Source organism: Galleria mellonella, unplaced genomic scaffold (genome assembly GCF_026898425.1).
Source record: "Galleria mellonella isolate WM207_F2 unplaced genomic scaffold, CSIRO_AGI_GalMel_v1 utg33, whole genome shotgun sequence".
In the NCBI taxonomy this organism is placed as follows: domain Eukaryota; kingdom Metazoa; phylum Arthropoda; class Insecta; order Lepidoptera; family Pyralidae; genus Galleria; species Galleria mellonella.
In genome coordinates, this window is record NW_026442079.1 from 10,185,288 (window position 1) to 10,199,191 (window position 13,904).

The following is a 13,904-nucleotide window of genomic DNA, read 5'->3' on the forward strand; positions in this document are numbered from 1 at the left end:
AACGAATGGGGGGTATCATGGGCGAAACAGTATACTCTGTTATATCCAAGGTACTGCTCATGTCTATAGGCGACGGTTACCACTTTCCATCAGGTGGACCGTCAGCTTGTTTGCCATTGTAAGTAGTATAAAAAAAAAATCAATGAAGACTTACAGTCATTCCAGCAAAGCACACTTGGACATAAGGATCTACAAGATCTTGAGTTTCGCCCGTGAAAGCTCTCTTCACGTTGGCTAAGATTGAGTAGTTCATCTTTGGCAGACCATCAGCTCGGTAGATCTTCACTATGAACTTGGCGCGCTGTCGCTCTATAGGCACGCCGTCTGGGAGCAATAGGTTCCTGAAGACATATTATACATTTCATTCACTATTATAATTCACTGCAACATTTGTTAATATTTATTTTCTATGACATTTAATTATGAGTGATTTATTTTATTTAAGAACTAGCTTTTACACGTAGACCGTGGTGAGAATATCTTTACTAACTAGGATAAAAAGTAGTCCATATTCTTCTCAATTCCATATAGTGCGTGTATTACAAATTTCATAGTGATCGTTTAGGCTGTTATAAAGTATGTTGGTGCTATAAAGTAACAAACAAATTCACTTTCGTATTTAAATATCCATTTTTTCAGTAAGGATTTATAAAAAAAGAAAATTAACCATATATCGTAGTGAAATTAATATGAGGTCACCAATAAAAGAGTACTTTTAATGAGTAATGAGAGTGTAATGAGACAAATCTGGATAACAGTTTCAGTTGGATAACAGTTCAGATCCTCAAATAACTGAAATATAAAAGATTGTGTTCCACAAAACACGGACGGACTACTGTTGTAAAATAATTTGTTTCAAAACTAAACCGATGTGTGAAATAATTGGATAAAAAAACAGCTTTGACGTCTATGTACTGATTTCCCGGTCAGGTCCCCCGGGTGTGGCCGGCGGTCGGCCCACTCGATGCATGTACAATAAGCTCATTTTATAACTTATTACATTATTTATAACATAGTTTACTAGTTAGTTCGCTAACTAATTGACATTATGATTATTTGTATGTTATTTTTTTTATATATTGAAAATATTTAAAATTGGACAAAATGATTATAAGAAGACAAAAGAAAATTTAGAATATTTAATATTTGATCAGAAAGTAGATATCTGTTGGAACATCGAGATTACATTTTCATTGGATGTAACTGAAAGATTTTAAAATATTTTTCTATACCAATATATTTACAATTCTTACTAATATTATAAATGTGAAAGTGAGTTTGTTTGTTACCTCATAGCGCCTTTATAGCCTAAACAATCACTATGAAAATTGGTATACACGCATTATATGAGATGGAGAAGGATATAGGCTATTTATCTCGATCATTATCATTGGAATATGTTATTCCAGTCACGCGGACGATGTCCCGGTTAAAGGCTAGTTTAATTATGTTTGTAAAATACGAATACCTAGTTACTAGGTATTACTTATGTGCGTAACGGAAAATGTACTTAATTATCTTTACGATATGTTTCAAGATTACACCGACCGTTGTACAATAATGTTTCTACTTACATAATTCCCGGGTGCCTCGTGACTTCCAGATTGCGTAGACCGTATAAGATAAACCATGGAACGACCATTTTCTTATACTTCCCTCATATACTTACTTTCACGAGTTTAACCTCTATTACCACGAAATATAATACGCATTTCACGAAAATTCGTTTACAAAATATATCACTATATGAATTTCAATTAATATATAAATGATCAAGTGAAGTGCATATATTTTATTTATTGAACAAATTATACTAAATGAATAAAAATACAAAAAAAAAAATAGCATCTATCCTTCTGGACTTATTCTGGACGTATATACTCGTAAGTAATGGAGGATTATTGATCCCATAAAAAAACTGTATGAGAAAAACAGTTATTTTGATTTAAAAATTAAACTACTGAAAAGATTTTGATAAAATTTCTATGTGAATAATTTCTATGTATTTAATTTTAAATAATAAAAGAATTTTCCAAATTAGTTTTAAACTAAGGGAGTTATGAGGTAATAAACATAAAAAATACAATCAAATTAAGAATATCTTTCTTTTTGAAGTCTATATACTTATACAACACAATGTCAGGACTCCTTCCACAGTAGCTACAGGTATATATGTCATTGTCAAATAGTCAATATTGGGTTAGGTTAGTCGATTGATTAAATTGGGTCCCTTAAGTTCTATCGAAAGACGATAGACAAATTGACATTATGCCCGCTGCCCGAACACTTACTCTCAATGATTTTTTCGATTCATGTCTGAAGTTTAAATGATGTTCTTAAAATTAATTATACACATACATGAAATAAATATATATCTTATTATGTTGAGACCCATGTGGTGCTTTCTAGGAACTAATGACTCTAAATTCCTAGTTAATAAGATCACACTGTGAAAATAATGGATGAATGATTAGAAGCAATCTTTTTTAAGATAACTTTTGAATGAGAGGAATAATTATAAGCAGTGTGATCGGAGTTGTGATAATGAAATTATATTGAACTATATGGAATGGTGTTGCGAAAAATCACAAAAAAATTATGTCTCTCATATCCGAGTATGACGCATCTGGCTGCCGAGTTTGTATGGGAATTTAAAATTTTTTGTTCCTTTCTGACTTAAGTTTTTTGTGTTTCTCGGATTGATCGTTAAAAACATGGTCAAAATTTTGATTTTATCTTGTATATATATGATGTCTATTAAATTCGTTCTGTGACAATCTCTTGTAAATATCTTGAGTTTTTTCCACTAAATTGAGAATGTACATAACAAATATGTTTTACTAATGTATTGTGCTGATTATATCAATAAATAAAAAAAAAACGCGGACAATATAGTGAACTAACTAAAACATATTACATACGCTTCAATATCATCTTCGTCCTTTTCACTCTTGGGTGGGATTTTGACGGTGTCCCCTTTGCCAATAACACTAATGTCACATTTTAGGTAACCTTTGGCGCCCGCTGCTACGTCGACAGGATCTGTTAGTAATGCCCACTTGTGGTAAAACTGGCGGTCTACGAGGAAAGGAAAAAAAAAGTTATTAAATTATTTATATTAGTAATATTTTAATAATTAAGGAATTACCAATAAATAATATTAATAAATACATATACGTTTAATTAAAATTAGAAGTAAAAAAAAATTTGCTTCGAAAATTAAACAACACGACTGACCTGACAAAAAACAATTATGAAAGAAATTATAGCCAGCATTGTCACTCGGGATGATGTAAGAATTCTAAAAATATGCATTTGAGTTTGTTCTGGCATTTTTAGCATTTAGAAGTTATGGTGATTCTATTTTTGGGAGATATCAACAAATAAAATTGTAATACCAATAATTTCCTCTGTATCTCGAAACTGATAATGATAATTCTTATTGCAGATGATATTTATTCTAGTATAGATTTCTTGTTAAGATTAAAGTAGCATTGATTAAGTTCAGTTACATCTAAGTGCTTTTTTGTGGAGTTAATTATTATTAATTATAATTATTACATTCAAATGAAATATTAAGTTTACCTAAAAAAAATTGCAACAAAAATTAATAAAAAATATGTTCAATTTTTATTAATTATATTGCAGACTACTAGATCCGTGTTAATTTAGAAAAAGTATTTGAATTATTTTCTAAACTGGCACGAGAATCCCGGGCTGTATTATATACCGGCAATATATATTTAGCTTAAATATTAAGCTATGGAATTAAAGGAATTAAAATTAAATTATTTGCAGACTGTTGCTCGACGTTATTCGATTACAGAGTTTTCTCATCTAATAATATTAAAGTCAAATTTTAAATGTTTCATCGTTTAAAATTTTACTTTTGAAAGCCTCTTTTATGATTCTTCAGAAGCTAATCCAAATTCCAAGGTAATCCTGTTTGTAAACAAAGTTACGCGATGCTTTGAAATAAATAATTAGGGGAATTTAAAATAACAAAAAAGTGTATCATTATTTTTATACTAGCTATATTTCGTGGCGTTGCCTTTTTGAATAAATCTAATTGTTTATATAGACTTGTAGATATATACTCAAATTTACGTCTGCGATAGACAAACAAATAAAATTAGATTTTTTTTATTGTGCCCTATTTTTCACGCAGCATTTACAATTTGAATTTCAAATTATCTATGGTGTTGGAATCTAAAGCCCATCAAAAGCAAATATATTTAATTTATTTTAGTTCATACATGACTTTTTCTATTGAGACAATTTAAATTTAGTACTCCAATTTGTATTACAAAGAAGCATGTAGTGTGCAAAATCCTTTATTAGCATTCAAAGCAGATGAATTAATCTCTTCTGTATTATTTTTAGATTTTTTAGGTAAAGACTGACATATGATTTTGCTGTTGTTATTATTCTGTTAACATTTTACGAAACCACTAAAAAATATGATGATATTGTATTTACACGTACAGTGAAATATTTATAAAAACTTTAGGTTCCATTAAAACAACTTTCTGAGCGACACAGGCACGTTAATTACAGTTAGCTGCAAGTTAATGGACCTCGTACCCTTAGAGGACTAACGTAGTCATATAGTGCAAGCTGCCTAGACATATTTCTGTTAAAAGCCAGCCACCGGTCCCCGAGAGGCAGTCACCCCCAGTTGCTTTATTGTTTGCAGTTTGCATTGTCTGTCAATTTCCAAAACTATTTATTTAAATTATCATGTTTCTGAATGATTATTATTTATTACAGAAACAGAGATTTTCTATTGTTCTAAAAAAGTAAGACAAATGTCATTTAAATACTAATAATAATAAAAAATAAATAAATAATATAATAATTAGAATTTTCAAAAATAATATATAATCTATATTACTCGCTACTACTTACTAATAATGTAGCTTGGCTATAGGGGCTATATATTGGCTATAGAATTTTTAAAATCAGTTGAGTAGTTCTTGACTTTATCCATTTCGAAAAAATAATCATACTCGTATTTTTCCTCATTATAATATTATTATTTGTTATTTGGTAGTTGGCCCGGCAAACCTTGTATTGCTCGTTTCCACCACCAACTGCGTCCATTTTTTCTTAAAGGAATATCAACTAACTCATATTTCAAATTGAAGCAAACAATAAATATTTTTTTTTTTATTTATTATTTCAGATTTCCGAGCATAACGTGAACGAACATTGTGACACGGGATTTTTATATATTAAGATTTAGCTTTTGTATTTCCAAATATCTTTTATTATAAAATTTAAAGATAAAAAATTTCAGAGACCATTTTTATTCGTAAAAATGACCAAAAGATACCACCACAGAAATAATCATTTTTAGATAGTAACTATTTTACAATTTTTATTTTATATCATATTTAACCTGACTTAATTCTACCAATTATTATAAATTAAAACCATCGGTAGAAGAACTATATGTATTTATTGTCTGAATAAAGGTCAAAACTATACTTATTTATAACTAAATACATCTGCAGGTCCATCGAGGGGAAACTTAGTAGGTCAATGTATGTGGTCATTAAATCGATTTTTTTTTATAAATAGGCATCATTTACCTAAGATATTTTTAATATACTAAATACTAGCTTTTGCCCGCAACTTCGTACACGTGAATTATTAAAGTATACAACAGATATTCAAGAATATAACTTTGAAAACTACACTCGATTTTGTGTTGTACTTTGTGCGTAATGTCAGAGTTCTAAAATATATACTTTTGGCTTTTATTACGTCAATTAAAATCCTTGATACCAATTTTTCTTAAACATTGTCTAGTTACAAATTTATTATATTAGTATAAGATCTATAATATCTACAAAACTAATTACGTCTGTAGACGTAATAATGTATTATTAATGTCTACATTGTAGATTAGGTACAACTACTCTAGAAAGCAACGCATAACAGACTACTCAGATATATAATATAAATAGAATTAGATAATAGAAACTTTAGTAGCTTAATTTATATGAAAATTAAGGGTTTCACTATTAAACTACTGGCGGTTATATCATAAAAGCTTTTTAATATTAGCAAACTTTTCCTGAAAAAACATCCTTTTGAAAACCAAATAATGTTCTGGCAAATAAACAAATGTATCTATCTATCTATCTAATAGAATTTGTACTACAAAATGAAACACCGAATTCAATCGGAGCAAAATCAGTTATTTTGATAAAAACCAAATTATTGAACCGATTTAGATGAATTTTCTATAAGACGAAGAATAATTTTCCGAATTGATTTATAAATATTGAAGTTATAATATATATATATATATATATATATATATATATATATATATATATATATATATATATATATATATATATATATATATATATATATATATATATATATATATATATATATATATATATATATATATATATATATATATATATATATATATATATATATATATATATATATATATATATATATATATATATATATATATATATATATATATATATATATATATATATATATATATATATATATATATATATATGAGACAGCAACTTCTAGCGTCTCGTTCCCTTTCACGTGATGATAAGAATGTATCTACCTATAGATTCGTTGGCCATTTATTCAGAGAGTCTGTATCAATATTCAGCCGAAAGAAAATATGCTTTATTAAGCATACATTAGGTCTAAAACCGGAAAGTGCAAGCGGTTGCGAAATCTATTTAAATCTAAATCTATGCAGAAAGCATAATCATTACTATTTTCACTTAACCATACTCGGCGGAAGACACGTGCTGGCATTCATCCGCTGTCAGGATGTTCTGAAAATGTGATATTGAAAATAGGCGTGTAAGACATAGTAAGAACATGCTAGCAAATTATATACAGGTATAGAAAAGTTATAGAAACGAACATCAATGCATAAAGTGTTTATAGATTATAGCGAAGCTTTCAGTTACGCACACAGAAGTATCTGAGAGCAAATATACGCTTTTTTAAGGCACCAGCAAAAGGAATCTTTAAATACAATGTATCCTTCAGTTCAGGACTTTAAAACTGTTCCAATTAGAGTTTACGTAAATTGGGTTAGCGTATGAACTTGCTTTACTGTACCTTATATTACTGTACCTATATTTTTAACAGTTTGAGGTACTTCGTTGTTTTTTTGTTTTTAAGTATGTATCTTGAAATTGTACTAAATATTAGGTAACCGCAGTCCTAGCCGCCTAGTTACAAGTCTGACCTACTTTGGGTACTGATGGTAATGCAGACTTTTACAATGCAACTGTAAATGATATTTCTGTTCTAACTCTTTGTTATTTATATTTGGTTATAAATACATTTTTAATTATTTTTACCAGACTTTGCAATGCAAATGAAGGTAATGTGTTTATCAGTTTTCTCGTATGTATGAATATACTTTGTGGTACTCTAGAGCCCAAATACGTAGGTTGATTTGTTGATTCTTAGGTCAATCTATTTGTTTCAATCTAACAAGTGTCACTAAAGACATGATAGTAAATAAAATTCAACATGGCAACAACATACGAAAGAAAAAAGTCAAAGTCGATGAATGATATATGAACTGATCTATAGGTTTCTCTTATCATATTTCTTTAAGGATTTTTAACGATTTAAATTTGCTTCTTTCTCACTTCAATTTTCAATAATAATAACGATCAATGATTTTTATTCAAGTAGACTTGAATCTACCGCCCATTTCAGAATGCAATTTAAGCTGAGAAGAACGGGCGGAAACACAGCTGTTGCTTTTTTTCAAATAAAAGTAAAGTTTACAATAAAAAATATGAATAGATGAAATGACTATCACAAACTTTGTATTGATAAAATAAAAAGAATATAAATAACAAAATACTTATATGTAATAATCGATAATCGGGTGTTTAGTTTATATATATATTTGATTTGTGTATTTGATATAGCCTAAACAAATATAAGATATATCTATTTGGATCTAAGAACATCATCTCATCAAAGGTAGTGTTGATAATAAGGTAATACGATACCGTAAAAGTCTTTCGATATTATTTTTTCTAAATAATCCAATGTAATTGGAGGCTTCACTTGATACTTGATCACTTAGTCTTGTTCTACTAATTATAAAAACAAAATTGTTTAAAGATATCATGATAGAAAGGCTTTGTATCTTAATTAATAAAGGAGATAAGTAATAAATAGAAGCACAAACTGGCAATTAGTCTACAAAATTAGTAGATGACGTGTTTGAAAAATTAGTTGAGAAATTTCCCCCTTGACAATATTCGTTTAGTGGTATTGATAATGGATAACACACTCACTCTGGATAGCTGAGGGATGTGTCGGAACGTAGAAGGTTGACACAAATGTGACAATATTATATTAGATCGGAAAAGCTCAAACCCAATAAAAATAGACATGAGATCGAATCAGCAACCATTGAAAGAAGAAGCGGTGTGTTATACCACTATATCACCTGGGTCATTAATACTTTTGATTATTAGGTCTACTTTGTTTATATTTGTTTTTTTTTATTTGTTTTTATATTGTAAATGGCTATAATAAATCTTACATTTATGTTCTGAAATAATATACGATTCTTACATTCTGATATATGAGTAAATGAGTGATAAACCCAAGATGTGGGACGGACGAAAATAAATTACACGAGAAAGGTCATTATGCAGAATAAGTTTAAGTTCAAGTACTTACAATAATATTGGCGTAGTGACAACTTAGTACCTGGGTCAATATATCCGATATTTTTTACATCAATGAAGTATAACATTTCTAATGAAAAATAAAACAATTCATTACCTTGTTTGTGGATAGTAATATAATAAATATATAACTAAAATACATATTTATGTAATTATATATATATATATATATATATATATATATATATATATATATAATTACACATTAAAACTATATGATAAATCGTGTGCATAAATTAAGAATAACTTTTCTACCCACATTCCAACCAATCGTTAGCCAAAATAGACGACAATTTATTATTGATACAAATACATGTGTATGAGGGTAGATTACAGACAATTATTTTTCAAAAGCAATATATTTTTCCTTCCTCCAGGTTGTATGAAAGCTCTCTAATGAGACCTCGAGTTGAGTTCGACATCTGTCAGAAGATGTAAAGATCCGACCGTAACGGGAGAGGCTGTCTATTCAATTTTAAAAATTATGATTATATTTGTACATTTTCCTCTCAAGGTATTTGCAAGCAGTAACACAAAATAAATGTTATTTTTCAATTTGGCAATAAAATGATTTCTGAAAAAAATAAGGCATATCATATTTGTTCCTCTGACACAAACGATGTGAAAAAAAATATATATATAGAATAAGATTTTTATGCTTTCATATTATGTCTTCATAAAATATATAAAACGACCAAGTAACTTTTTTCGAATGTATTGATTTATGTATTTTATTATATTTTCAAATGAACTTCGTAATGAGAAGCTAAATAAAATATTTATTAAAGGGTGCATAATAGGGAATATAAAAAGAATAACGTACTATGTAGCTACTGAGTTGCAACTATTTAAGTCCAGCGTTGATAGATAAGTCAATTTAACTCGATTTTTATATATGATAACAATTTTATTATATCAATGATGGTTCAATATTCCCTCTCATATTGATTATTATTAAACCTTTCCACACATTATGTACTGTTTATTAATTACTTTGCTTCATAATATAAGAATTACTGTCGTATTTTGGAAACGCAATGAAGGTACATTAACATTTTAGTGTACAATATATATTCCGTTTCAGTATTTATGATACCGAATCTCGCCTTTAATTTCTAAGTAAAGGTTACCTAATCCTTAGTATAAATCCTTTGCATAATATATTTACTTTGGTTACAGGCGTAGTCTAAATAAAATACGGCATCGTGTTTTGATTACTCATTAGTCAAGTCACGTAGAATCTTAGGAATCGAAAACGTGACGTATTTGCATACTTATTTTACTTGTTATTATTTTATTATGATTAAGCTATTTTAGGCATGGCAATATCGGTTCAGCTTTGATATCTATATATTGGGTTTTTCTGTGCATTGATGTCGGTATGAACTATTTCGATATTGCATTTTTGTTCGGATACCTATATTAATTTCAATAAAGTGATTCATTTTGATATTATATGTTTTTCTCTCTAGAGATCTGGAAAACTGAGATAGGAAGGTGCATTGGAGAGAATTTAAACCGAAACTTGGCAATGTTTCGAAGTAGGTGGCTTGGTATTATTATTTACACGTTACAAAGTGTCTACAAGAGTATTAGGGCCACTTCACACAACATGCGGTAGCAAACAATGATATGTATTAAATAAGAATTTAATGAGGCCTTACGGCGTAAGGTACCCAGGTATTAAAAAAATAATGATATTATTAAACTATTTCCATGTCGTTGTGTAGTATTGTAATATTAAATGATATGATATTCACGCAAAAAAATACTGGTAAATTTTACAATTATTTGCCAGGTTATAAACGTTATATATATTTCATACTGTCTAATGACATTTCATTTATATAAATCCGTAAAGATATTTAGGATAAATGTTAAATCAAAGTTCTGGATATACATAAATAACTACCAGCATATTTTTGTTCACATTTTTAATACTTGTTCTCCAAATTTTCACGATTTCCTTCACTTTTACCACTATTACAACATTTTCTCTACGTTTTACCAAGTAACTTCTATACGTACGATAAAAGATGTCCTTCTTAACGTTCTTACACATATTTTTTACAGTTCAATATATAGGTTACAAATACTGAAACTGTCAGAAGTATTACTAAAAATATCTACACAACCATTTTATCTTGTTCTCCCAAAAAATTCTCTAACATAATTTTTCTGCCTAAAATTAAGAAAAAAAATTATCCAAATTGTCCTCTCTTTATATTAATTTAAGGAATATTCTTTCCACAATAAGAATTACTCTAAAATAAAGTAGTGGTCTCAACTGTATGTCGTGTATGTGAAAAGTTCAAATATACCTAGTACCTCCAAGCGAATGCATTACGGTTCACCAACTTAAGTGCAAGCTGTACGTGTCTTGTGTCGCCGTACTTACATTTACTTTCTGAATACTTTACTAACCTTTCCTACATACTCACAATATTAAGCTGTCCGTGGATCGGCAGACACTTAAGAGTACCTAATGCAATAAGGCACAGATTGTCTACTTAATTTTAAACAAATGATGTATATATAGTATAAAAAAAATGCCAAATAACTCGTCTTTTAGTACAGTCTGATAGTCAAATGTGTCATTTCACTTTCTTTTTAATTATAAGATAAAAAAGCTAGTTTAAAAACAAATTTAAAACAGGCTTTTATAATGAAATCCGACATCTTGTGGCTGCGGCTGTTTTAAAATGATTTCATGTTTATTTTATCGTTACCCACTCTTCAAGCCCTTTTCATTTGATATCCATGTTAATGGAGTTACACGCGGTTCCCCATGGAAATCATTGTGATTAATTATTGTTGAATTCGACATGATGGGCCTATTGGCCTGCTCCATCCTCGCCCATTATTGCTCACTGGTGCTCCGCCAGTGTATACCGATAGCGCAGGCGGGGATACTGTTTCATTTTCATCCATAAAAAATCCAGGTTTCAAAAACGAGTTCATGCTCATCTCTCATTAAAATTTTAACGTGTAAAACCGTAGTCTACTCGTGACTTGTTTGAAACGTTGTGATAACTAAGTAAATTTTTATAGTTTATCTTAACGATATGGGATGAGCAGCAGTGTCCCTCTTAAAACATCTCTAAAGCCTGATTGTGGTTGCCAATCCGCCTGCCAAGTGTGGTAACTACTAACAATACCTCTCAAGGGGGAACCTTATGTTTAGCAGTGGACAGTTAAAGGCTGATATGATGATGGTAGGATGATGTAAACGATCGCATTAATACTCGTCTCTTGTAAATCATAAATAGATAACCAGCGTGTTGGAAGTGTAAAGTTAATAAAAAAAAATAGAGAGCAGTAAGCGTTAACAGTAACTCTTGATGTTAGTATTAAATGTATGCCAATTTATGTACGTTCGTAGACTAAACTTAATCTTGAACGTTTCAAGTCAAGTGCTGTTTCACTCCTATTTCACAGAATGAAAAGCACAAGTTTGTAAACGGAATTGGATATATTAGTATTCGAGATGAAACTGTTACTTAACATGTTTGTGGTAAAATAAATCTTAGTTATGATTAAATATATTGGTCTTACCACAAAAAAAATGAACAGTCTGTCTAAACAGAATTTAACAAAATACTGTTTAAGCGATTAAATTTTATTTAGTTGGTGTAATAATATTAATTTGTAGTTTTGTGTATTAAAATCTATGTGTTTTTGATAACAAATTTAATAAACGAGCAACTTCTATTTTTAATATTAATTTATTTTGTTTAGACATAAATATAATAGATGTCCGATACGGTTTAAGTAATAAGATTTAAAAAGTATTAAACACCTGTCTATAGAAAGTTTAATTTTATTGTTCTTTATGACATTAAATGAACTACATTTTTAAACGACTCATAAAATTAAATTAATGTAGGTACCTACTTAAGAAAATGAACGGTCGCTATACAAAAAATAAAACAAGGAAACAGTGAAAAGTTTGAAAGTTTAAACTAAGAGAATCTTTACCAATATACCTAAGATACCTAAATGTAAAAATAAATTCGTTTGTTAATTCTTAGTACATTAATGGCTTAATGAATAGTTAAGAATTTTGATAAACAGTATTTGGGATAAAGCAGTACAGAGCATTTTTTACTCAGTCAATCGATTGTCGCAGTTGCGCGGACGAAGTGGCAGATAATATAATTTTTATGTTGTAACGGATATAAAATAACATATAATTGGCATAAAGTAGAACAAAGTTTTTATAACACAGGGACAAACAAGCATGCGGCTCACCTGATGGTAAGTTACTACCACCGTCCACGATCACACGCAACACCAGAGTCATTGTAGGTGTGCTACCGGACTTTTAAAAAGGAATATGTTCTTGAAGATTATGTTGTCGTATCGATTCGGAAATATTGCTGCTGGAAGTTGATTCCAAAGAGTGTTTGTGCGTGGAAGAAAGTGCCTTGAACAACGCACCGTGGAAGATCGCCACTTATCTAGATGGTTGGGATGGAACTTTAGTTTGTGGTGGACTGTACGGTGGTGAAATTTAGCAGTAGGTATCATTTAGAACAATTCTTTAGGCTACTAATAATAATATAGCCTTTATTCGGATCAATTTAGTACATTAAAAACAAACATAAAATTAAAAAAAAAATCTTGAAATAACTTATTCTAATAATTGTTTTTTGCTTATTTTTTGAAGATCTGTTTGCCATTTGGCAAAGGCCTCCTCCAACCGTTTCCACTCTCGCCTATCCTGAGCCACTCTGTCCCACATTTTTCTAGCCACTTCCCTGATGTCATCATCCTATAGACTACTAATACAAGGTTACATATTCAAAGTTCATATCTTCTATAAGGTCCAGTGTGTTATAAACTTCGTTCTGTTTTTCGAATGCTATCTCTCGAGTGGTGGCTCCATTGAAAATCAGCGCTGTAGCACCACGCTGCAGCTTACGCTGAGTGGGGATCATTTCACCTGCTACCACATAATTGTTTTTTTTTTATACAACTTAGAATGGCAAACAAGCTGACGGTCCACCTGATGGAAAGTGGTAACCGTCGCCTACAGACATGAGCAGTACCATGGACATAACAGAGTATACTGTTTCGCCCATGATGCCCCCCATGCGTTGCCATTCCTGAGGACTCAGGTGTTATTCCTCTGTACCCAGTAAATTCACGTCATCCTTCAAACTGAAACACAGCCAT

At 29.7% G+C, this 13,904-nt stretch overlaps 1 protein-coding gene across 3 annotated transcripts in view; it reads right to left on the reverse strand.

The window, feature by feature from the left end:
• LOC113520180 (otoferlin-like) overlaps nucleotides 1–13,904 on the reverse strand; it is a 193,240-nt gene that overhangs the window by 11,141 nt on the left and 168,195 nt on the right. For all 3 annotated transcript variants that reach the window (XM_031911499.2, XM_052896565.1, XM_052896564.1), the window contains exons 9-10: nucleotides 2,922–3,078; nucleotides 155–341 (exon numbers count right to left, since the gene is read on the reverse strand). In XM_031911499.2, the coding sequence (XP_031767359.2) occupies nucleotides 155–341; nucleotides 2,922–3,078 (344 nt within the window). The remainder of the gene's footprint in view (nucleotides 1–154; nucleotides 342–2,921; nucleotides 3,079–13,904) is intronic.